This window comes from Diplodia corticola (assembly GCF_001883845.1).
Source record: "Diplodia corticola strain CBS 112549 chromosome Unknown scaffold16, whole genome shotgun sequence".
NCBI classification, from domain to species: Eukaryota; Fungi; Ascomycota; class Dothideomycetes; order Botryosphaeriales; family Botryosphaeriaceae; genus Diplodia; species Diplodia corticola.
The window spans coordinates 407,846-430,471 of record NW_017971495.1 but is presented as its reverse complement, the minus strand read 5'-3'; the positions used below and the strand labels follow the sequence as shown (position 1 = coordinate 430,471).

Here is a 22,626-nt window from a genome sequence, read left to right as displayed (position 1 = left end):
CCCTTACCTAGCAGCTACCTACTGGCGTTGGTACGTGACCTTCATGGGCTGGTTGTCATCACCAAGCGCCATTCCAGCAGTGGCTTCCTTAGCACTGATAGCGCCAGCCTCGGCCTCATATTCAACGAAGGCAATACCGCTGCGACCAGGCACCACACGGACTTCTCTGAAACCTTCGAAACGACCGAAGATGGCTGAGAGAGCCTCGACATCGTATCCATCGGGGAGGTTCTGGACGAAGAGAATCTTGTTCGGCGGGAGGTACTCGTCGGGAATGACGGCGGCCGCGCCACCAGTAGACTTGAGACCGGCACCGCGAGCCTTCTGAACCGGACGGTTCGACTCGGCGGGGGCACCGGCAGGCCGCTTCATCTTCTTCTGGGCCTCCTGGGCCTCGAGGGCCTGCTTCCTCTCTGCAAAGGTGGTAAGTAAAAAAAGGACTCACATATCATATAACACGGTTGAAGACGTTGTGGAGACAATGAGGGCGATAATCCATCTGAGCCCGCTGTGCAATGGGAACATCATAGACGGAATACCTTTCTCAGCCAGGCGGTGGCGCTTGTGGGCCTCGAACTCCTCCTCGTTTCCTTCACGCTTGACAATAGCATCGCTACGTGTGCGGGCGTAGTCCAGCTTCATGGGCTTGTCGAAGAGGTCGAATTCCTGCAGTTCCTCGATGGCGCGAGCAGCCGACTCTACGCTGTCGAAGACGATGAATGCCTGGCCCTTCGCCTTGAGGTTCTTGGCAGCGCGGATGTCGAGAATGGTACCATATTCCTCGAAGACCTCGCGGAGGGTGGCCTTGAGGGTGTCGAGCTTGATGTGCTCCTCGAGATTTTTGACCTGCGTCGCGTGTCAGATATGCTGTGGGAGAAGAGGATTGAGCGTCGTACGTAAACACTACAGGGTTGTCAGCGAGAAACGCGCCATACAGGAAGCGGTACATACGTGCAGTTAGGCGGGGTTGAGGCTGCCATTGTGAGAGTTATATGGTTGACGGAGCTGTTGCGTCGCGGAAGGCGGGAAGCTCGGAGGTGCAGTGCTGAGCTTGACTCGGAAGGTTGAACCGATGACGCTAAACGCCATGCGCCATCACGTGGGCCCCTCTACATCAACAACTCTTCGTCTCTCCCACTCCTCTTATTCTCATCGATTTGTGTCACTGACCTGAGCCTCAATTTCACTGTCCATACTCCATCCATCATCTCTTCCCCTGTCGACGACCGAATCCCAGCCCACCGGCAGACTCGGGACCTGCGTTTTGATCAGGCATTTTACGAATAAGACCACCGATCAAACTTCGCGCGAGTACTGTCGGCAAAGATGTAGAAAATGCTACCGTGCTTCCTCATCACTTGGGGGATGTGTCAAGAAAGTCAGCCATCGTACGGGCAAACAATTAAAACGAACCACGGTCGGGATTCCCCAATGGTCACCCACTTGAGTACTATTCGGAAGGGCAACCCTATGTTCTGCGACCGATGGTCGGACATGATAGCTGAGATTGCGTAAGAGAGCCACATTACGGCAAATGGCCAAAGTAAGATGCTAAGCACCACCCGATAGATGCCTCTTCCACTAGCGACGGTTCCATACTCAAGCCAACCCCAACGCCACCTCGATCGCCTTCTTCTCCCGCCGCGCGAACTCGTCCCATGATCCCAGATGCACTCCATAGCTCCTGACCTCATCCAAGTCGACCGCGCCACGAAACTCGTTCCGAAACAGCTCCGAATTAACAAAGACGGTCCGCTTCGCCGCGAGCTCCTCCTCCGAAAAAGGCACGACCTTGACTTCCTTCCTGTCGCCGACCGCAGCCGTCAGCTTATCGGCAATCTGCGGCATTGTCAAGTGCTCGCGAGCGAGCGGCACTATCCTGCCTCGCCAGAAGTCGCCGTCCCGCTCCACGAGGGCCCTTGCGGCAAAGCGGCCGATCATGTCGGGGTCCAGGCACGACAGCTTCAAGTCCGGGTCGAGCGCGGTGTGCAGTTCGCCCGTCGTGGCGAGATTCGGGTACATGGCCGCGGCGACGGGGCTGACGAAGTTGGTGAAGAACATGGCGGGTCGGAGAAGGGTGCTCGCGTCTGCTAAGAAGCCGGCTGCCAGCACCTCGTCCTCGATCGCCTTCTTGGAGCGCATGTACCACGCCATGCCCGGCCAGGCGTCCAGTTCGGCATGGGCGCGCTCGCACCCGATGATGGAGGCGGAGCTGTAGACGGCGCGGGTGACGGTGCCCGCGGCCTTGCAGGCGGCGAGGATGGCGCGGGCGTGGCGCAGCTCCGTGTCTGGGGCGCCTTTGTCGGGCATGACGTTGATGAAGACGGCGGTGCAGGCCTTTGCGGCCGCGTGGAGTGAGGCTATGTCGTCGAAGTTGCCGACGAAGAGCTCGACGGAAGCGCCCAAGGATGCCAGAGCCTTGGAGGCGTCTGAGGTAGGGTCTCGAACAAGAGCGTGGATAGTCACGGCAATGTTGCGATCGGATGCGATGTCGAGGAGAGCGCGAACAGTCGCACCACCTTGACGGCCGGCCGCACCCGTCACTAGGATAGTGTGCGCCATCTGTCTTCTAGATTGTCGATTGACGTTGCGGTACGGGTATACGGCGTGAACATGGAGAAGGCGGGGTAATGGCATCTACATCATGTTATGGGCGGTCGCGATGTTCTGTCAGCATCGAATCCTACGCCGAGCTTGCGACATGGGTAAGGCGGTAAGTAAAAGTACAATATAGCAATCCAGATAACCATCTTTAAGATCTCGAAATAATCAAGAGATCTGAAAAAAATTAGCATTGACCTTCTACGACCTCCGGTCTTACGTGGTATTTAAAGTGTGCTTATGGTGTATACCCACACAAAAACCACCTTGCACCACACCCGGCATCATATTTGCTGCCTTCAGCTGCGTGCCCTCGAAGCACACTAGGATATATATTGTGCAGACAAGTGAGTTGATCGTAGATTATCACGGAATGACAGCGAAACGATATCTGTAACATATTGACGAACATTGATTGGCTCCCTGGACAAGTGTTAAACTATCTGGGCCTTTATTCCATCTGCTATGCCCTTTAGATTCTTCGACGGCTGCGACCAATCATGTCCCTTCAGCTCCTCGTTCGCTGAGACCACAAACAACGTCTCTGCAGCTGCGACACGGACCTGTCACCCCAGAAAGTCAGTTACAGTTTACATTGAACTAGATGTCTGAACAAACCTTGGGGAATGGATGTAACAACATGCTTGCCAACTTCGTCCGCACCTCCTGACGAATGACTTGAACATCCGAAAGTCCTCTGTACACGTCAAGCGCGAGGTAAAGCTTTTGCATGTTGTTGGACTTGAAGTGGGCTTTCTGCACAAGCGACAGGAGATTGCGCCATCTGTAATGAGCCAGGTGATGGACAGGCAGTCAGCCAGTGTTCCTTCAGAATGACGAGCAGAAGCAAAAGGCGGAAAACGTACTTGAAGCTACTCCCAACGAGCCTTTGAAACACCTGAGCGTCAAGCAGGAATGCTAAAACCTCGAGCATTGGTACAATGATCCGGTCGTTAGCAAGGTGAGCCTTGCAGACATCCAGGATTGTGTTCGCTACGTGGAAGAGAGAAAACCCATCGCTTTCGGTGGGAAGTGCCTGAAGGTGCTCAACAAGTGCAAGCCTCGAGGCTTGGACGACGGATTCAGAGCCCATGCCTGCGGAGCTAATGTACCCTTCCACGATAGCGAGGCCCGTGGTTGCAGTTGTGTCCGAATTGAAGTATTTGATGGCGCGTGTGAAGTAGTCGTGGGATGAGATCCCGGAAGCAGTAAGCTGAGATTCACTTTGTGAAGTGTCAATGGCTTCCTTTCATGAAAGTGTGTTGCAAGTGACTCACGTGTCAAAGTACCCCTTCCCGTTGTGTTGCAGACACAAAGCTGCCCTCAATCTCACCTTGTCAAGCTTCTCCAATGACAGCCTTGTCACGTCGGCGAGAATCTGTGGCTCTTGCTCAAGGTCGGCAATTAGACCGTACTTCCAGGCGCTGTCCACGGCATTAAGAGCCTCCAGTCGAACAAGCGAACCAACGTCGCCACGTTCGTTGATAGTGTAATCATTCAGCGCTGTTATGAGAGCTTCTGCAATCTTGGAGTTCAGTGAGCTGCGAGTAGTCACTGCTACAGCCTCGAAAACCAGTTGCAAGCTCTGGAGTGCAACCACACGCGCCTCAATCCCCACTCGTTCTGTGCATCGAGAACTCAAGAGTTCGATGATTCGCACGCGGTCGGCATCGTCTGCGACTGCGCTGTAGATTGCTCCAATGGCAATGGCGTAACCTGGATCACGTAGAACAGTCCTGACGTTTGACGACTTGAGATGGTTCAGCCATGAATGCACCTCCTCCCTCCGATCGTCAGCGTTTAGAAGTAGAGAGACAGTAGAGATGGCCGAGGGTACTGTGCGAAGGACAGAGTCCTCCGTCCGACCGAGACAGAGCCGCAAGGGGGCCATAGCAAGGATCTTGGTGAAAGGGACTGGAAGGAAGGAGATGTCATCGCCCAAGCTATTGGTAAGGCTAGCTAGAGCAGCAATGAAAGTGCATATAGCAGCAGCTGTCAGGTCTGGTCGGAGTGCTGGAGATGTAAATGCCCGTTCGGGAAGGTCGAGTTGCCCGTCAAGGAGACTCCACAATCCAGCAATTTCCGCAAGCTCCTGTCCCCGGAGAGGAGTTGCATGCTCGACTGACTGCGCAGAGGGCTCTGGAGAATGCCGGCGACTACTTTCTGTTATCAGCGATGCCAGAGATAAAATCAAGCCGTGACGTTCCTCGACGTCTCGGACATGGAGCTTGCAAAGTTGATTGCTGACACGCTCAACCATGGCTTTGACGGTGTTGAACGGCTGGATAGTGCTTAAGCGACCTATAGCATTTGCAGTGGAAGTCCGAGAGGGTGGGTCAAGCGATCCGACACCTCGCCATCTAAGCAACTCGGCAAACAAGGAATCCCAGTATATCTGGCCCAATTGCGCAGCCTTGAAGCCAACCTGGCTGATGGCGCGATCACGCAATCCGACAGCGTGGAAGTCGACGATTTGAACAAGAGATATTCCCTCAAGCACCGTGTTGGGGTGTCTGCCGATAAGTTCCTGAAGTGCGGCGGAAGATCCCCGACGGATATTTCCAGCGGGATCCAAACATGCAGCGACCAAGAGTTCGATGGCTAGAATTTGGGGAATAACTAGCGCCTGATCGTGTCCTCCTGCAGCACGGATGGAAGTAGTGCTCACCAAGAGTAGTTCTTTCGTGGTGTATCTTCTGGACACGGCCCAAATGCCGAAACAAGCTGCATCCCGGACATTCGTGCCAATAGAACCTCCGGTGGCAGAGCGCTGTTCAAAGGTGAGAGCGAGGATCAAAGCATTGAGGATGTCTGGAAGTTGGTCGGTGGATGGCGCTCTCCGGTAGAGCAGTTGAGAGAGTGCAAGCGTGAGGCCGTGCCAGCGAAGAGGGTTGACGGCACTTAGATTTCTGGCGGAGCCATCCCACAGCACATCTTCGTTGAGACAGCCCAGGATAGCCTCGATTACCTCAGCACCCATCTCGGGCTCGAGCTTCATGGTGATGATACTGAGCGCCTTGCTTGCTGCATATCTTACTGGAGAATCTCCGTCACCGACGGTTTGCAGCAGGAAATCTATGACGTCCTCCAGCACCGCAGACGAGTCCTCAGAAGAATCGGATTGTAAGTAGTGAACAACAATGTGGCGGAACGTCTTGATGACAAGCTTTCTCGCAACGGCGGACGATTTGACAAATTCAAGATTTTCTTGTTTGACGATGAAATCACAGGCCTTGTAGATATCCATGAGGAACTCTCCTAGCTCGTCCTTGTTCGCGGATGCAACAAGACCACTAAGAAAAGCCAAGACACCTAAGCAGGTGTGGATGTCAGACACGCTCTCAGTTGTGCTGCTGAAGAACGACAAGGCCCACTTGACGAGAGACTCCAGCAGGCCTACTTTGCGCATGTCGGGCCGCAAAGACAGCCGCACGAGAAGACTAGCAGCAGCATCGCGCTCTCGTGTCGCGCACTTGAGATAATCAATGCATATCGGAATGATGCGGTTGACGACGCCGGGTAGACTGTCTGGCAGGACAATACCAGTGCGCTGCTGGGCGGTTTCAGCAGGTTGGCCTGATGATATTGAGGCCAGGTCGAAAGGAGCAAGCATGAGATGTGAGAGCCAAAGCAAGGCTACAAATTTCTCTTCCCAAACGAAGGACTCGTCGCCAAGTCCTTTCTCGAAGTGGTCAAGGATGGGCTCCAAGTAGCGGGGCTCATTGTTGAAGAAGCCTACAATGACCTTCTGGCCACGAACCTTGCAGAGCGTGTACAAGATCCGAGAAACGGCTAGCGGAAGAGGGACAGCTTTGGGCTTGACAGGCGTGCCCGTAGAATGGGGCAGATACTCCAAGTAAGCATCAACCAGCTGTGGCACGACATCTCTCAAGTGCGTGTCGAGAAGCTGCGGCTCCTCTTGGAATGGCTCGACCTTAACCAATGGTCAGCAACAGCCCTTGTGATACATGGAAAAAAGGTGAGAATCATACAAAGGACAAAAGGCGATCCAGGTCTCGCTGTCGCACTAAACGGTGGATACGGCGGTGCCCGGCGGATGCAGGGGTCGATTTCCATAGGATTTTTCCCAAGGACGAGCGTAGGTCGGATAACAGGCCAGCAGAGGCTCGCTGAAGCCTGATGTCCTCGTCATCGATGGCATCCATGAAGATTCGAAGTGAGATTTGGCTGGCGGGGTTGACCGGGGAAGGGTGGTGCAGTGGAGTCTAGAGTGCCGGGGCGGAGCTGGTGTGACGTGGTGGGGCGCGACGCGGGCGCGCGACTGCTCCGCCGACGCGATTTCCCGCGTCTGAACATTTCCGGCATCTTAACATCTCACCGTCGACCTCCTCCACACGTCTCTAGGCCATCCGATTCAAGTTCTCGCCATGGATCAGTACAAGGAGTACCTGGCAGCCCGGGTACTGCAGGAGTCCCGCCCCGTATGCCTCAAACCCTACTTGCGCGACCATGCAGTGCGTTGACATTGGCCGCAGATCACCTTCAAGCTGCTGAGCCGTGAGCTGAAGGTCCACGTTCACCAAGCAAAACAGTACGAATTGCGCCCTCTCCGTGACCTTCATTACTGAATCCTTGGTCTAGGATGCTCTACCACTTCCATGCAACCGAGAATCAGAAAAAGTCCGGCTCCGTCCATGCGACCTACATCATCATCGGCACGAAGCACCTTGAGCCCGCGCCGCGAGCCAATGGCCACACCGACGAGGATGTTCCCATGCGCAGCAGTCCGTTTCCCAGCTCGTTACCCGATGCCCCCGCCGAGGACGAGGAAAGCCGCCCAAAGGTTACATCGATAAAGTTAGTGGGGGAGGAAGACCTGGACGAGGCCAGGGCACAATTTGAGGAGATTACGTCCCTTCATGTCTACAGCCTGGAACCAGGTCCTCTGAAGAACCTCCAGATTCTATCAGATTGCACTCGCGAGGCAGCTAAGAAGACTACCGATGAAGACCCACTTCAGGCCTGGGAAACGTACGGCTGCATACGCAACCCCCATGCAAGGAGAAGGACGCCAGGCGTCAAGCCGCAGGCTCCAGCACCTGTGGCCACAAACGCCACCGCGAAAACCGCTCCTCGTCCGAGTACCACTGCCGCTACTAAACAGAAGGATGTACAAGCCAAGACCAGCGACTCGCAAAAAGCTTCCCGTTCGTCCACCCCGCAAGTCGATGCCGCGGCATTACCAAACAAGAAGACCAACAAGACAGGCTTGAAGAAGGAAGCCTCGAGTATATTCGCGTCTTTCGCAAAGACACAGCCAAAAAAGAAAGCAACTGAATCTGGACCTTCAACTCCACCTACAAAGTCAGCGGAGCAGAGCCAAGCAGAAGATGAGCCAATGAAAGACGTTTCGGACGAAGAGGGAGAGGATGACGATTTGGTCATCACCGGCGCGAACAAGAAATCCAAGGAGGAGACCACTGAGGCGATGAAGAAGGCTCGGGCTGAACGAGAAGCAAGAGACAGGAAGCTGCGGGACATGATGGATGAAGATGACGATGAGACGATGCAGGACGCGCCCACGGCTGCACTCGAGGAGCCTGAGGAATCCGAGGAGCAGAGCGTAGATGCACCTGCACAGTCCGAACCAGAACCAGAGAAGAAAGAGGAAATCACCGTCTCTAATGGCCGCAGAAGGGGACGCAGACGTGTCGCGAAGAAGAGGACGTACAAAGATGATGATGGATACTTTGGTGAGTTTCCTTCGCTGTGATTAAAGTGTATCTACTGACGATACGTTCGCAAAGTCACGAAAGAGGAACAAGTCTGGGAGTCTTTCTCGGAAGATGAGCCCCAGCCCAAAAAACCCAAGCCTACGCCTGCGGCCGCAGCGAAGCCTAAGAAGGGCGGTGGAAAACAAGGACAGGGAAGCATCATGTCTTTCTTCGCGAAGAAACCGTCGTAATGGACGATATCAAATGACTGAGTACTCTGTTCGGCATTCACTGAATGAAAAAAAAAAACGTCTCGGCGACAGAAGATCGGCAACGGGCACAACAACATCTCGAGGTTGTAGATCGGACTTGCTTATGTTGAGGCATACGTAGTATGATACACGTCAGATACCCTTCCATGCACTATCCTAGATTGTCGCCAATGGCTCCTGCCGTCCCACTGGTGGTAACCGCCATACAGATGGGTTGTTAATTTCAAGACCACCAAAGTGTCATACATGCTTCCCGTGAATAGCATAGGTAAATGTTGACTCAATAGCAAAATAATAAGGTCAACCTTCATTAGTGCCAGATCCCTCAAGCTCTCAATGAACTATAACATTCTAACGTCTATCTAGATAGTCTTCTAAGACTGAAGGCCTGAAGCTCAGTATATATATATGAACCAGTACGATTATTCTCTGCTTTCCGACCTATTGGAGCATGAGCGAGTGGCAAATCAAACAAACATAAACATAATATTTCATCTTCCCTTTCGCAAGTGCCAGCTGGTAGTAAGGTGCACTGTCTATCAAGCCCGCAGTCTCAGAGTAAGAAGGTTAAAATGTTGTACCGTCTGATAAGAGATGATTTCGCAGAGTACGGCGTATGTGCTGTGGCTGTAGGTGCGTTGAGAGGTGAATTATTCTCCCCTACAACTAGGATTACGAAGTATTTCAGCTCGACTGAAGGTTGTATTGTGTGTATCAAAGACTTCTCGCGAAAGACAAACCTAACTAAGTATTTTGACACCGAAGTCTCGAACCATCAACAATTATTGATGAATAATTCCGCACTTTGCGGAATAAGAGCTACCCATAAAGCCACTGATTCAGCTACCCAGACCTGCAGAGACAGCCAGGTTGCCTGCATATACCTCACAGCTGGGCTAATGATCATTTACACACAACATGTGACGCGGTCTAACGTCGCATGAATGTTCTTAGTCAACATCCATCCTTCCCGATCCACCCTGCTTTTCTTCGTCTTCCGCCGTCTTCTTGACGCCCTTAAGGAATGCTTCCACTGCATTACCGCCATCCAGGGGAACGCCGCTGTGGCGCACGTAGCCTCCGTTCTCAACCTTGATTTTCAAGGCCTCGCTGACGCTTGGCAACCCACCGTCCCTCAGAGCCACCGTCAAGCTAGCCAAGCTCTGGTGTAACTGCGGCGAGCGAAGAACACGCTTGAGGATGTCCTTCTTCTGCGATATGTTGAGCGCCTGGATGGCAGCCTGGACAGTCTCGGAGTTGGGGTCGGCGTCGGAGAGGTCGGCTGCTTCTTGAGAGAGGAGGAGGATAGCGGGAGGCAGGTTCGAGAGAAGCGCATCGATGAAAGCGGTATCGCCAGACTCGATTACGGGGATAGTGTTGGAGGACGAAAGAAGATCGGCGAGCGTCGTGAACAGGTTGGGCCGGGCCTGTGACAGAGATGCACCGCCACCGCCGCCGGAGTTGAGGGAGTTGAGGAAGTTTTGAACGATTGCTGACGCATCGTTCTGCCTACCACTTATGGAAAGTTAGCATCGCAGTCTTTAGAATGGCGATGTAAGACATGAGCGTAGCTCGGGCTTGTGGTGCGGGGCCGAGACATCGTCACCATTTGCGTGACCATCCGCAATCGATTCACTCTCTACGTAACACAGGTCGAGAAACGGAAGCGCCATCTTCGAGCAGCTTCTACACCGACGACGAAGCACCAATCTTGTCATGCCCCGATAACGCCATGCCAGGACGCCTTCATGAAATCGAGAAGTAACCTACGCTCTAGCTCCGTCAGCACCTCCCTCACGAGCCTCCTCGCCTTCTTCCCTAACATCTCCACCGGTAGCGCCGGCACCAGCGCCGCCACTGCCCTGACCATGATGCTCGTTGCCCGGAGCATCTTCCATTGTCTCGTCGTCATCCCCGCTACGAGGGTTCTGGACCTGGCGTAGCTCATCCTGAACGTCGATCTCCTCGCCGGAGAGCAGCATGTCGACAATCTGGCCAATCTTCAAGTCTCTCGGGCTGAACCAGCTGGCATTGCCGCTGGGGTGCTGGCTCTTGGACTGCAGCCAGAAGAGATGACGTTGCGAGCTGGAGGAGAACTTGAGGACGAAGACACGGCCGTCGGTCGGGGATTTGAGGTTGTCGGAGTCGGAGTTGTCCTCCTTGCCGGTGTAGGGAACAAACGAGCCGTCGCCGGGAATCATGAGCAGGTCAAGCTCAGGGTCGTTGACCGACGCCGACCGCGGGCGCCAGCAGAAGTGGCAAAGCTCTGTGAATCCGTTAGAAGCGCGAGGTATAAAGAGGAAAAACGACGGGGCACCGCACCATCGCCGATGTAGAGGTAGATGTAGCCGGGCGTCGACACGGCCTTGACCTTCCAAGGGTCTGAGCTGGTCTGCAGCAGGCATCAGTTATTGGGTTCGCGGGCACGGCGCGAGCGGGAGCAACTGACATCGACGTCGCACTTGCCGGCCTTGAAGGTGATCAGAGGGGATATCGACATGGTGGATGTGTGCAGTAGTGGGCGAGTTGGGGAGGGGAGGTGAGGCTGAAGCTCGCACAAGCACAAGCAACCTTCGGTGGATCTGAGGCAACGTCAAGCTCCAGTCGCGTTGCGCTGCTGCAGCTCGCCCGCGGCGGAGCGCACCGGCCCTGATGACCTCTTGGCGGCATCATCGCGGGCCAATCACGCCCTGCTCGGCTCGGACCCGGAAAAACGTGCCCGGGATCCGCTCACCACACGATCAATTTGAACTTCGCTTCCGAGTATTGTGACGGGCTTGACGACGACGACTCAACCACCCACCGACCTACCCCTTCCGGATTATCCAAACACCATCCGAAATGTCGGCTCCCCAGGCATCGACCAAGAAGTTCGGCAAGGGCGAGAGGACCATCCCTCACCACTCCGAGAAGGCCGCCAAGTACTACCCGGCTGAGGATGAGCAGCAGCCCCACAAGGTACGCGCATTCGAACGAGAGCAGAGCGAAAAAGAAGAGGGATTGCAGGATTTATTTGGTTGAAGTTGCAATATGTGGCGACGAGCGCCTGCGTTGCGCACCTAGCCCGAGCTTGTAGCAATGCTCCGAGTTGGCGATTTGTGGACCGCACAACAGCAACACCAGAAAGCTGACGCAGGTGTTTCTCTGCAGGTTCGCAAGGCCATCCGTCCCGCAAAGACGCGTGCCTCGCTCCAGCCCGGCACCGTCCTGATCCTCCTGGCCGGTCGTTTCCGCGGCAAGCGCGTCGTCCTCCTCAAGCACCTGCCCCAGGGTGTCCTTCTCGTCACCGGTCCCTTCAAGGTCAACGGCGTCCCTCTCAGGAGAGTCAACGCCCGTTATGTCATCGCCACCTCCACCAAGGTCGACCTGAGCGGCATTGACTCCGGCGTCGTCGACAAGGTTGGCGCCGACGGTTACTTCGTCAAGGACAAGAAGGAGAAGAAGGCCAGCGAGGAGGCTTTCTTCAAGCAGGGCGAGAAGCCCGAGGTCAGTAGTGCAGGAGCTTGTTTCGAGGAACTAGAGGAGGATATGGACTGACAGGGATATCAGGCTCGCAAGCCCGCCAGCGCCCGCGTCGAGGACCAGAGGTCAGTCGACAAGGCCATCCTTGCCAACATCAAGAAGAGCGACCCCTACCTTCTGAGCTACCTTAGCTCCACCTTCAGCCTGCGCAAGGGTGACAAGCCCCACGCCATGGTTTTCTAAGCGATCCGTCGGAGGAGTCTGGGATGACGTGGATGAGTGGATTCGGATATCCAACAACCGGCTTGCTGCGGCCGTAATAGCAGGTTTTCATGGCACGGCGATGGTTATGGAGGGTTCGGTCTGCATTTCCAGAGATATTGTACTGCGAGGCTGAATTCCACAAAAAACATCCGAGATGCTACCTGGCGCTTCTGGTTCTCTATTCAAATGACGCAAAAGAATGGACATTGAAGGCCTTAGAGCAAATACACAAAACGAGACTCCCAACACCAAAGGCGGCATTCGAGAACTGTCCATACCGTCAAAGTTGTCTCACAAGTTTCCTTTTGTCCTTTCTTATTTCTGTCACTTCTTTCCTTTTCCTTTAATCCGCCCGTTTTTAATCTTTGAACCCAGGTTGTCCACAACGTCACTGGCATCGTCGCGCGCCTTGCTCGTCTTCTTCGGCACATTGTGCTTCTCGAGCTCGCCCCGCATATCCTCCACTACGTCACCGCCGATCGTTGTTCCGTGAACCCAATCCAAAAGACCCCACGGCGCGTAATTGCCTTGGCCGCCCGTTAGCATATGGGCATCAGCACGCCTCGCCATCCCGCTCAAGATGATCGTCGACGGCAACACTGAGTATCCGGAATACACGAGCAGCTCTTCCACCGAGACTATGGCAAGCAGCAATTGAAATGTCAGGATGTGGAAGCGGAAGATGACAGCGGGTAGGTAAACGGGAAGCCAGCGGTGTAGCAGCCATGCGATTGGGTGGTCGTAGTTTGCGGCAAACGAGTATGGCGCACGAATGCTCAATTGCCAGTTTCGGTGCCACCGCGCGATGCGGGACCTCGGTGCGTGGAGGACGTGTCGATGAACGTAATATTGCAGGATCTGTGCCAAGCGTGAGCTGAGTGCACGGTTTGATTAAGGCCCGTTGGGCAGCAAGCCACTACAGCAAGGCAATGCCATAATGGGTTCCAAACGACTTGAGCCCTTCGCGCCTCGCGATGGATCCTGCACTTTTCCTACCGTGGGTAATAGAAGCAAGCATTCGGGCGTAGATGCTTAAATACAACTACATCCAAACACATGGTCCCGTTACCCACGTAAGGTTGGTGTACTATCACGGTGAGATAAATGTAGGAGGACTTGACTCGTTTGCAACCCGCTGTGATGACGCGGTTTGCAGTTTGCGATATACCGACTTGCGCGTGAAGCCTTGTCGATGCTTCCTGACCGTGCTTTTGTAGGAACAAAAAAAAAAAACTTACACCTCTGATGACAAGGCCTTTGGCAATGTCCTTGGCTAGCCCCCACGGGAGTGGCAGCCTCGTCACGATCTTGAGCGCACTTTTCATGCGCAGTACTTGCGTCAACAGCAAGTCAACGCTGACCTGAAGCGCAATGCCGAGAAGCACATTGAAGATGCTCCACGCAGCGACTTTCACGACGCCTTTCCGGCCTTTGGTTCCCTTGGCACCACTACGGCCTGGCAGTGCGATTTCGCCTTGGGCCTTGATCGCGACGGAGAGACTAGGTAACGCAGCGTCGAACAGGAGGAATAGCGAGGACGGTAGGATGTAGAAGAGGAGGCGTACGGCGAGCGTACCGAAGCCCTCGACGCGCAAGGGCGGATGCGACAGGACCAGGGTTGACCATGTGAGGTAGAAGAACAGCAGGTTGAGCGAGGTGCTGTAGTTTGAGTAGATCGGGAGAAAGGCTGCACTGAGCAGCGGGAGGCCGATTAGCGTGTCCAGCATGGCGGAGAGCGCCAGCAGAAGCGGCGGACCGGAAGCAATGGCAATGCGGCGCTAGCGTTGAGCGCTCTCGTTGGAGGGAAGTCAAGCTGTCGTGATTGGCGGGGCTTGATTGAAGAGGACCGCGCAGTTGTACAAGGCGTCAGCACGCACTGGCGCCACCAGAGGCTTGGAGGGCGTGGGAATTGGTCGGGGCGGCCACGAAAGCTGTCTGGAAAGATGGGATTGGAGAGTGATGGGGAGAAAAGAGCAAGGTGACGTTTTACGTGCGAGTGCCATCTGCGGGGTTGTGATAAGCAGCGTGGTTGGAAGCTTGGTGTTGCATCTTGCAGGGTCAGAGCGATGACGACAGTCAGGCCCAGCAGCCTGCACAAGCGGCCCCATGCCGACCGCCCGGAGCACGCGACGAATGGAGCCCCGGCGCGTCCGAGCGCTTGCTATGCACGCGTTTCTCTCGCTTCGGAGCATTAATTTGGTGTCTTAAATGCGCCCTCCTAGCCGTAACGGTGCATCCTCCTGCTGGAACTCCCGATGAAGGGTGGACGACAGGGAAGGCCGTCGGCAGCATTGCCCGAAGCCTTCTTACTTTTGCTCCGGCGAAGAGCAAAGTCAAAAGCAGCGTAGAAGCAACGGCTGTCACCCCGCAGGCGCTGGAACAGGATTCATGTCGCCCTGAGCCCCGAGCGTAGACATTGAAACGCTCGGCAAGGCGCTTCACCCGCTGTTGCAGAGCGGCCTGGGCGAGAAAACCTCCATGCGGGCTTGCTATGCGGCGGATGCAATTTCAGTAGCAGGTGTAGCGCAGGCTGGCGCGCCCGCACCCCTGTATCGCTCCGTCGATCTAATGCTCGTGCGGGCTCACCCTGACTACGAATAATAACCAACCGCAACGCCCCTCGTGGTGTGAATTGACCCGCCTGTCCACCGCGCTGCTCGCTCCAGCTCACCGCGGCGCCTGTGGCAGCGCGCCTCCGCACTCTCGTTCTCGCGCCTTCTTTGCGACATAACCATGCAGCCAGCTCCCACCGCACTCGCAGCCGCCGTCAGTGGAAGCTACACCCCTACCGCAGCCCACCGCGCCTGCTGATTCCATTTCGCCGTCCCTTGCGTCGCTCCCTCCTTCGCCCGCCAACCATGGAAGACCCGTCGCCCGCAACCCCGCTGCAGAACGGGCGCGCTTCGAACGCCAATCCCAAGCGTCGTTCCCTGCCCGCGTCCACGTCCGCTCCTCCCCGAGAGGGCCGCCCCCGCCGCTCGCCCAACCACATCCGCCCAAACCCTGCGTCGCCCGAGGTCATATCGTCGCTGATCGACTCCCTATCCGCCATTTCCCTGCCCGCACAGGACCACTTCGAGAGTCTGCCGCGCATCGGCGCAGACGGCGAGAGCTACTCGGTCCCTGCGAGCCCGGTGGCATGGCAGCCAGGGTTTCCAAACGGCAACCGGGGGTTTGGCGTCGAATACGGGGTACATAGGCATCAACGGTGGGAGGAGGAAAGGCAGAATGACCCGGACTTCGACGAGGCCGCGGAACCGCCGGTCATTAAAACCGCCCCACCGCCTTCAGGCTATTCGCCGGTTACCGCTCCGAAGGGGCACAAGCGCGACAGGGAAGGCAGTTCGCTCAAGAACTACATCCTCTCCACCTCCAAGAGCTGTAGCTCGCTGAACTCGAAGCACTCGAGCACCAAGGATGATGCAAGCAGCATCGCCAGCAGCATAACCCGCGGTCTACGCCGCCACTCCACAAATAGCCGGGCTTCGTTGGAAAGCAAGCGCAGCGCAACCAAAACACGCAGTCTGTGCTATGCGAGCTCGCGCGAAAGACTGCGGAGCCGCGACAGCGACTCGATTGGTCTCAGCAGCCCGCCGTCAGCCCTGTGGTCGCCCACCAAGAGTACCTCGGGCCCACCGAGCCCGAGAAAACGCTCTCTTCAGTCCTTGAGAGGCTCCAGGATCGACGAGGCTCCTTGCGAAGAGCCTTCCACACCTCAACGGAAGTCCCGGTCCAAGCCGGCACCCATCAACACCACTCCTGGTCCCGCCGAATTGGAAGAGCGCGGCCCGAGATGGCCTGATGATTCCATCCCTTCAAGGACTTCAAGTCTCCGCCATCAGTCTCAGAGTCCAGCCAAACACAGGCGCATAAGCTCGAGATCTCGGAGCAGGACGCAGTCCAAAACAAGGACCGTCATTGAGGAAGACGAGCCAATGGAGTTGTCGCCCGGGCCGCTGGGTAAGGGAAAAGAAAGAGAAAATCCAGACGAGCCAGAGCACGAGGAAGACACTCAGGTGACCAGACGCATCAAGGAGCTCAAGAGACAGAAAGAACTCCGGGACAGGGAATTTGGAAACCTGCAACTCAACGTCAGCGGCGATACCCAGGAGCCTTCCCGCCTGTCCACCACTAGCATGCGAACTCCGCTTTCCCCCATCACCCGTGCTCTAGAATATGAGGAGCAGCGGCCCATCGAAGAGTCTCTTGCAAAGGCTCACAGAATGCTTGGCCTTGCGCCAACCGAGATACGACGCTCGTTGACGAGCCCCTTACCCCTAGGGGATAGTGCACATCCCGCTCAACCTGAACAAACTGGAGGACCAAAAAACAGCATTGATGAGGAACTCCCGATAGACTACAAGCTCGCATTGCAATCACTAGGCCGGAGCGAGAGCGAGAACGCCGCATTAAGTAATCCGAGCCACCGCCTTTCGCTCTCATCTATGGGACGCAGCCACACCATTGCGGGCCGTCCCTCGGCTGGTAGCAGTAGCAACTCAGCCATGATGCAAGACCGCAACAAGAGGTCTCTGGAGGAGGCAGCGCAGAAACTGGACCTGCACATTAACTTCGATAGCTCGACGGAATCTCGAGCACCTTCCCGAGCGGCCAGTACCGAGTCGGCGCCTTGCTCAAGGCAGTCGCTCTTTATACCGCCGGCGGCAGATTTAAAACGGTCCAGCTCGAGCACTAATGCCAAAAAGAAGCGGTGGTCGCACCCAGACATCCCCTTGAAGGTTGAACAGAAACACAATGCAAAAGTGGATCAGGTAAAGAGAGACTCGATGCAGGTTAAATCACCACTCAAGTCGCCGCAGGTCCCTGAAGCCGTTATTGAGGAGCCTCTTCGCCCAACCAGTGGGGACTCGATTGATGACGATGTCGATGCCTTCTTGTATTCGCCACGCCTGACGCAGAAGGTACGCGAACCGAGCACCGGAAGAACGATTTGCTTTTCTGAGGTCGGCGATCCCAATGGCTTCGCGATTTTTGTCTGTGTTGGAATGGGATTGACTCGCTACGTTACCGCTTTCTACGATGAGTTGGCAACAACCCTCAAGCTGAGATTGATCACTCCGGATCGACCGGGCGTAGGGGAGTCTCAATCCGATCCCCACGGAACGCCTCTTAGTTGGCCGGGTAAGTTGAATAGGAGTTCTGAAGCATATACCCCACTAACAATCATCGTTTAGATGACGTTCTCTGCATTTGCCAGGCGCTCAAGATCACTAAGTTCTCGATCATGGCACATTCAGCTGGTGCGATCTACGCACTAGCAACAGCACTACGCATGCCGCAACACATCCGCGGCCGCGTGCATCTTCTCGCCCCATGGATTCCTCCATCACAGATGACTGCAGTCGGTCTCCCTGTAAACGCACAGACGCCTGAGCGCCAGCTCCCAAGGTCGCAGCGCCTATTGCGCGTTCTCCCAACTCCGCTGTTGAAAGTGGCCAACTCTAGTTTCATGAGCGCAACTTCGGCTAGCATTACAAGAAGTGTACCGAAGTCACCTCAACGGGTCAAGCGCAAGAGTTTTGTTGCAGCCCAACAGGCCCCGGCAGCCCGTGTCTCGGTTGCGGGAAACAAGAACCGGGAGTCTATGATGTTGATGGACCGTGTATTACCCAACGGCAGCGCCCTTGAGGTAGCCGCCAACGACCCAGCCGATCCGAACCACCAAGTGGCTGCGCAGGCGAAGGCTGCTATGACGCTGGTGGAGCAAGAACGGCGTCGGGAATACGACACGAGGCTCACTCTATCGGTGTGGGATCTGGCAACTACAAACGCAAACCCGGCTGTCGACTTGCTCGTATGTCTCGAGCGTACACAGCAGATTGGGTTCCGCTATGTGGACATCACTCGAGCTGTTGTGATTCACCACGGCAGCCGGGACACACGTGTACCGGTTGAGAACGTCAAATGGCTCGGCCGCACGATGAAGCGCTGCGAGGTCCGGATCCTCGAGGGCGAGAACCATGGTCTCATGGCCAGCGCGGTAGTCATGGGCAATGTGCTCACCGAGATGGCAAGGGAATGGGAGGACTGGACGGCGGTGGTCAAGGAAAGCCGCAGCCGCGACAATCTGCGAGCGCAATTCAGTAATGGTTCATGAGGAGTTCACCCTCGATTTCATCCCTTGTCCGCATTTGGCCGATGGACCAGACGAGGCCTTTTCTTCTTCAACTCCGTCCCGCTGTGTCCAGCACGTTTCATTTGTCGGGAATTTTGTCGGTTGGATTTCCTTTCGATTTTTGGTTTGTTGCTGTTGGATTCTGGACTGTATACCCCTGAGATACCATTTCCTGCTGCGTCGAGTGGTGTTGTGAGCCAAGATCAGAAGCTGCCACTTGCTTTCACATCTGACTCTCCCTTCGTGACATTCGCTAGCAAGTTCTTTGACACACTCACGAGATGGTTACCCACGAGAGACGGCTAAAAAGACGGAGAATGTAGCAGACAGGATAGCTTCTAATGGATTAATAGGTGGACGCGCCCACTGGAGAAAATTGCGCGGAGACTTGTTGTTGTCAGACGTGGCCACGCCCTTGCAGGCGCGTGCGTTGTGAGGGCATCATTGATGCAGGTGGGTTTAGATTGAGCTGCATGCGATGCACCAGCAACAGGCGCTGAGGGCGTGTGCGCTGGTTGCCGGGCGGCGCGCCGCCGACGGGATGAACACGATGGGCAGACACACGCACACACACACACACAGCTCGCCCAAGGCACCGCCGTCACAGCGCGAGGAGCCCGAGCATTTTGAGTCGGCGATACCGCACCTAGTGCATCGGAGGAAGGGGTGCACTCGAAACTTCAGCCTCGCGATTTTCCTAAATCAAGGTGGAGGCAGAAGCAGCGTGGGCCACGCCGCGCGAGGTGGTTGGGAGGAGGCTGGCAAGCTCGATAAACCCACCCGCCCTGCATCACCTTTCCCGCCCAGCTCGCAGCCCGCATTCCTCCTTTCACTCCCCGTACTCACTTTGCTCTCAATCTTGGTTGCGAACGCCTCTGTCGCTCGTTCAGCGCCGGCTTTCCCGTCCCACTCGCATTCCATCTTTCGGGCGGAGACGTCATTCGACACGCCTCGACGCTGCGGGTAGATCACAGATCACGCCGACCCCACCCGCCTGCCCAGCAAGGAAACCCGCTGGACTGAGCCCGACTGCATTCCACCTCGTCCACCCCGCCCGCTCACTCTCTCATCCGTCCTTCTCGCGAGCTGAGCGGCATCCCACGAGCTGCGGCGGTTTCACCACGTCTTCGACAGCTCCGCAGTCGCCGTGCAATCGGCGCACCGTCACCCAGCATGCTCGCTCCCACCTCGCTCGTCCCCACATTGCTGGCTGCGCTATCGCTGTCCCCGCAATGGTCGAGCGCCAACCCTATCCTGGCCGCCGACGACTCCGGTCTTGACGAGTACCAGAACGCCACTCTCGTCGAGCGCTCCTGCGCACACCCTTGCGGTTGGTCGGGACAGCTCTGCTGCGAAAGCGCTGCGGCTTGCTACACCGACTCTTCCGAGCAGGCGCAATGTAGCGCGACAGCTGCCGGCTCCGGCTCCTGGTCGTACTACACGAGCACTTTCGTCGAGACGGACAAGGTGACCAGGACCGAAATCTACAGCAGCTACCTCGGCGGCGCGACTGTGTCAGCCCAAGCGACCGGAAGTTCCATCTCATGCAGCACAGGAAGCGGCGAGACTGCTTGCGGCAGCATCTGCTGTACCTCGCAGCAGTACTGCCAGCTCGACGGGCAATGCGCCGCAATTGGCGTGTCCGAATCACCTGGAGCAACCGCCACGGGTACGGGTGCCTCATATTCCGCGCCGGTGCGACCGACGTCGGGGACGCTGATTACCATCACAGCCACCGCCGCCGCAACCACGACCGTCCCGTTCGAGACGCCTGTTGCAACCGGCGCCACTGCGCCCGTGACTGCCGGTGAGAGCAGCGGCGGTAGCGGTCTCAGTGGAGGCGCCATTGCAGGCATCGTCATCGGCACCCTGGCCGGTATCCTCCTGCTTGCACTTCTCTGCCTCTTCTGCTGTGCCAAAGCTGCATTTGACGGCATCCTCGCAATCTTCGGCCTCGGCGGCAAGAAGAAGCGTCGTTCGACGGAATACGTCGAGGAGTATCACCGTCACAGCCACGGCGGCGGCAGCCGCCATTCAGGCTGGTACGGTGACCGTCCCGCCAGGCCTCCACCACCGAAGAAGAGTGGATTTGGCATGGGCGGCCTTCTCGCTGGTCTCGCTGGCGCAGGGGCTCTTCTTGGTCTCAGTAAGAAGAGGCGCGAGACGCGGTACGACGACGACAAGACCACGACAACCGATGTCAGCAGCTACTATTACAGTGACTACACAAGTTCAAGTAAGTGACGGTTGCTCTTTTGTTTTTGTTCTGCAGGAGAGGCACGTTGCTAACCAACCTTCAGGCAGCGCCAGTTCAGACGACAGGAGGACGAGAACCACCCGCTATACCCATTCGCACCGCTAGAGCCGAATTTGCTCAGTTGCATGCTCAGCATCTTCACCCTGTACAAATTTCCTGGGCGGATCGAAATTGCGAGGCACCCGCGTGCGATTTCAAGCGCTCTCCGACGTTTCAATTTGCTTGCGTCGCTTTTCTCCGGTCCATCAGTATTTTCTTCTGCATTTGAACCGCCTCGTTTCCCACCGAGGCCCATGGCGTTTGCGGCATATTCCCCTTCGGTTCCTCTCGACGACGAGTTATGCAGTCGCATTCGAGGGTTATTCTTTGTTCTTTTCGAAGCCACGCGTAATACAGCGGGTGAAATGATTTTAGACGATAAGTGGCTTTACGACTTTTGAGGATGAGAAAACGCGGAAAGGGTGGGGAGGAAAGCTGGAATTGACGACGAGACGACAAAAGACAGGCAGCCGGTGGATTTAATGAGCACGACCTAGATGGGGAATGTGGCTGTTACGAAGGATGTACGTAGTTATGAGACATGGCAATGCCACGCTGGGAGGAATGGTATCCATCAGGACGCCAACGGAATGGAAACGGCAGGGCAGAGCAGTACAACTGTTTGAAAGACAAAAAGCATATCAAACATGGCCTGCTTCTTTCACACTGATGCCCACTTACAGCGGTGTGAAGTGCTCGACGACTCCATTGGCCCGATTCGTTCGGCGCTATGGAAGTGCAGGTGACAGGAGTTGAGGCGTCCACTGGCAGTCGGTCGTGTCGGTCGGAATTGCCCTCTCCGGCCGGTTGTCGGCGACTCACAGCAGGAAGACAACTGCCGCACCTCACCGCCTTCTGCCCTGGCACACGGCTTTCTTTTTCCTGCGGAGCCCGGGCAGGCTGGCCCGCGGCAGACACGGCGGCGCACGCACCGTCGGCAACCTCAACTTCCAACCTCATCCGGGCGGCCACTTTGACCTCATCCCCATCCATCCCCCCTCCATCGCCAGCACCGGCCCCGCCCCCCGCACCACATCGGGTCAGCGTCCAACCACACCGACCGCGCGAGGAAACCGAAGCCCCCCCTCTCCACTCCGCCTTTATTTACGTTCTCGTGACGACGCGCCATGGCGTCCTCGATCCGCAACACGACGGCCGCGTTCCGCCGCATGGCCGCCGCCACCACCACCACCACGTCGAACGCGGTCGGCGGCCGCGGCAGCAGGAACCTGTCCTCGACCCCGCGCCGCCTCGGCGGCGACGCGCACGCGCACGGCGACCACTACGACCCGCCCAGCGGCTGGCTGTTCGGCGTCGCACCCGGCAAGTACCAGAAGGAGGGCTGGGAGAACATCTGGATCTGGGGCTTCCTCGGGAGCCTTGGCATGGCGGGCCTGGCCTACTGCTACAAGCCTGATACGAGGTATGTTTTCTTTTGAGTCATGGTTGTTTGTTGGAGAGCGAATTGGGCGGGGTACGGAGGAAAGGGGAAGCTGGGGTGGGGTAAAGAGGGGTGGGTGGCTGGGTGTGCAGCGCAATTGGGGTGCAGATTGATTTGTTGAGCGAGTTGAGATGCGGTGACGCTAACGCGAAGGCGCTTTTGTCTTGCAGTATACAAACCTGGGCTCTTGAGGAGGCCCGGAGACGGCTCGAGGCCGAGGGCATTCTGGAGGACAAGAACTAAAGGAATTGCCAACACCACTACCGATTTCCATCTGTAACCGTTCGCGCGGATAAGGAAGCCAATCAACTTCGACACTATTTTTCCCGCCACCTTTTTCTTTCCCCATGACGGACCTTTTGAGAAATTAGAAACAGACCCCGGCGGTAATCGTGTTTCGGGCTGAGAAGCGGGCTGGCCTTTGGCACCGCCAGTTTCGTGTTCTACGCGTTTTCCCTTTTCTCCCCCCAAAACGGATG

At 56.3% G+C, this 22,626-nt stretch overlaps 10 protein-coding genes across 10 annotated transcripts; 5 read left to right on the top strand and 5 right to left on the bottom strand.

The window, feature by feature from the left end:
• Positions 1 to 18: 18 nt before the first annotated feature.
• BKCO1_16000156 (u1 small nuclear ribonucleoprotein) lies at positions 19 to 980 on the bottom strand (the record flags this gene model as incomplete). Its single annotated transcript, XM_020271428.1, has 4 exons — positions 19 to 413; positions 540 to 846; positions 897 to 903; positions 952 to 980. The coding sequence occupies 4 exons, from the start codon at positions 978 to 980 to the stop codon at positions 19 to 21; spliced, it is 738 nt and encodes a 245-aa protein (XP_020131822.1).
• A 619-nt stretch (positions 981 to 1,599) lies between these two features.
• BKCO1_16000155 (nad dependent epimerase dehydratase) lies at positions 1,600 to 2,562 on the bottom strand (the record flags this gene model as incomplete). The annotated part of the gene is made up of 1 exon (XM_020271427.1): positions 1,600 to 2,562. One exon carries the CDS (start codon positions 2,560 to 2,562, stop codon positions 1,600 to 1,602), a length of 963 nt encoding a protein of 320 aa, XP_020131823.1.
• A 473-nt stretch (positions 2,563 to 3,035) lies between these two features.
• Positions 3,036 to 6,767, bottom strand: BKCO1_16000154 (beta-tubulin cofactor d; the record flags this gene model as incomplete). Its single annotated transcript, XM_020271426.1, has 5 exons — positions 3,036 to 3,164; positions 3,220 to 3,385; positions 3,468 to 3,824; positions 3,879 to 6,535; positions 6,594 to 6,767. 5 exons carry the CDS (start codon positions 6,765 to 6,767, stop codon positions 3,036 to 3,038), a joined length of 3,483 nt encoding a protein of 1,160 aa, XP_020131824.1.
• Positions 6,768 to 6,989: 222 nt separating this feature from the next.
• Positions 6,990 to 8,527, top strand: BKCO1_16000153 (dna polymerase subunit cdc27; the record flags this gene model as incomplete). Its single annotated transcript, XM_020271425.1, has 4 exons — positions 6,990 to 7,043; positions 7,098 to 7,153; positions 7,204 to 8,315; positions 8,370 to 8,527. 4 exons carry the CDS (start codon positions 6,990 to 6,992, stop codon positions 8,525 to 8,527), a joined length of 1,380 nt encoding a protein of 459 aa, XP_020131817.1.
• Positions 8,528 to 9,498: 971 nt separating this feature from the next.
• Positions 9,499 to 11,048, bottom strand: BKCO1_16000152 (adhesion regulating molecule; the record flags this gene model as incomplete). Its single annotated transcript, XM_020271424.1, has 4 exons — positions 9,499 to 10,057; positions 10,319 to 10,814; positions 10,871 to 10,940; positions 10,998 to 11,048. The coding sequence occupies 4 exons, from the start codon at positions 11,046 to 11,048 to the stop codon at positions 9,499 to 9,501; spliced, it is 1,176 nt and encodes a 391-aa protein (XP_020131818.1).
• Positions 11,049 to 11,389: 341 nt separating this feature from the next.
• Positions 11,390 to 12,253, top strand: BKCO1_16000151 (60s ribosomal protein l6; the record flags this gene model as incomplete). The annotated part of the gene is made up of 3 exons (XM_020271423.1): positions 11,390 to 11,506; positions 11,699 to 12,034; positions 12,098 to 12,253. The coding sequence occupies 3 exons, from the start codon at positions 11,390 to 11,392 to the stop codon at positions 12,251 to 12,253; spliced, it is 609 nt and encodes a 202-aa protein (XP_020131819.1).
• Positions 12,254 to 12,598: 345 nt separating this feature from the next.
• BKCO1_16000150 (sterol desaturase family) lies at positions 12,599 to 14,001 on the bottom strand (the record flags this gene model as incomplete). Its single annotated transcript, XM_020271422.1, has 2 exons — positions 12,599 to 13,132; positions 13,513 to 14,001. The coding sequence occupies 2 exons, from the start codon at positions 13,999 to 14,001 to the stop codon at positions 12,599 to 12,601; spliced, it is 1,023 nt and encodes a 340-aa protein (XP_020131820.1).
• A 1,131-nt stretch (positions 14,002 to 15,132) lies between these two features.
• Positions 15,133 to 18,392, top strand: BKCO1_16000149 (hydrolase; the record flags this gene model as incomplete). Its single annotated transcript, XM_020271420.1, has 2 exons — positions 15,133 to 17,416; positions 17,470 to 18,392. 2 exons carry the CDS (start codon positions 15,133 to 15,135, stop codon positions 18,390 to 18,392), a joined length of 3,207 nt encoding a protein of 1,068 aa, XP_020131918.1.
• A 1,191-nt stretch (positions 18,393 to 19,583) lies between these two features.
• BKCO1_16000148 (carcinoembryonic antigen-related cell adhesion molecule 1) lies at positions 19,584 to 20,772 on the top strand (the record flags this gene model as incomplete). Its single annotated transcript, XM_020271419.1, has 2 exons — positions 19,584 to 20,646; positions 20,711 to 20,772. The coding sequence occupies 2 exons, from the start codon at positions 19,584 to 19,586 to the stop codon at positions 20,770 to 20,772; spliced, it is 1,125 nt and encodes a 374-aa protein (XP_020131917.1).
• A 1,061-nt stretch (positions 20,773 to 21,833) lies between these two features.
• BKCO1_16000147 (nadh:ubiquinone oxidoreductase subunit) lies at positions 21,834 to 22,390 on the top strand (the record flags this gene model as incomplete). The annotated part of the gene is made up of 2 exons (XM_020271418.1): positions 21,834 to 22,129; positions 22,318 to 22,390. The coding sequence occupies 2 exons, from the start codon at positions 21,834 to 21,836 to the stop codon at positions 22,388 to 22,390; spliced, it is 369 nt and encodes a 122-aa protein (XP_020131922.1).
• Between the last annotated feature and the right edge of the window lie 236 nt (positions 22,391 to 22,626).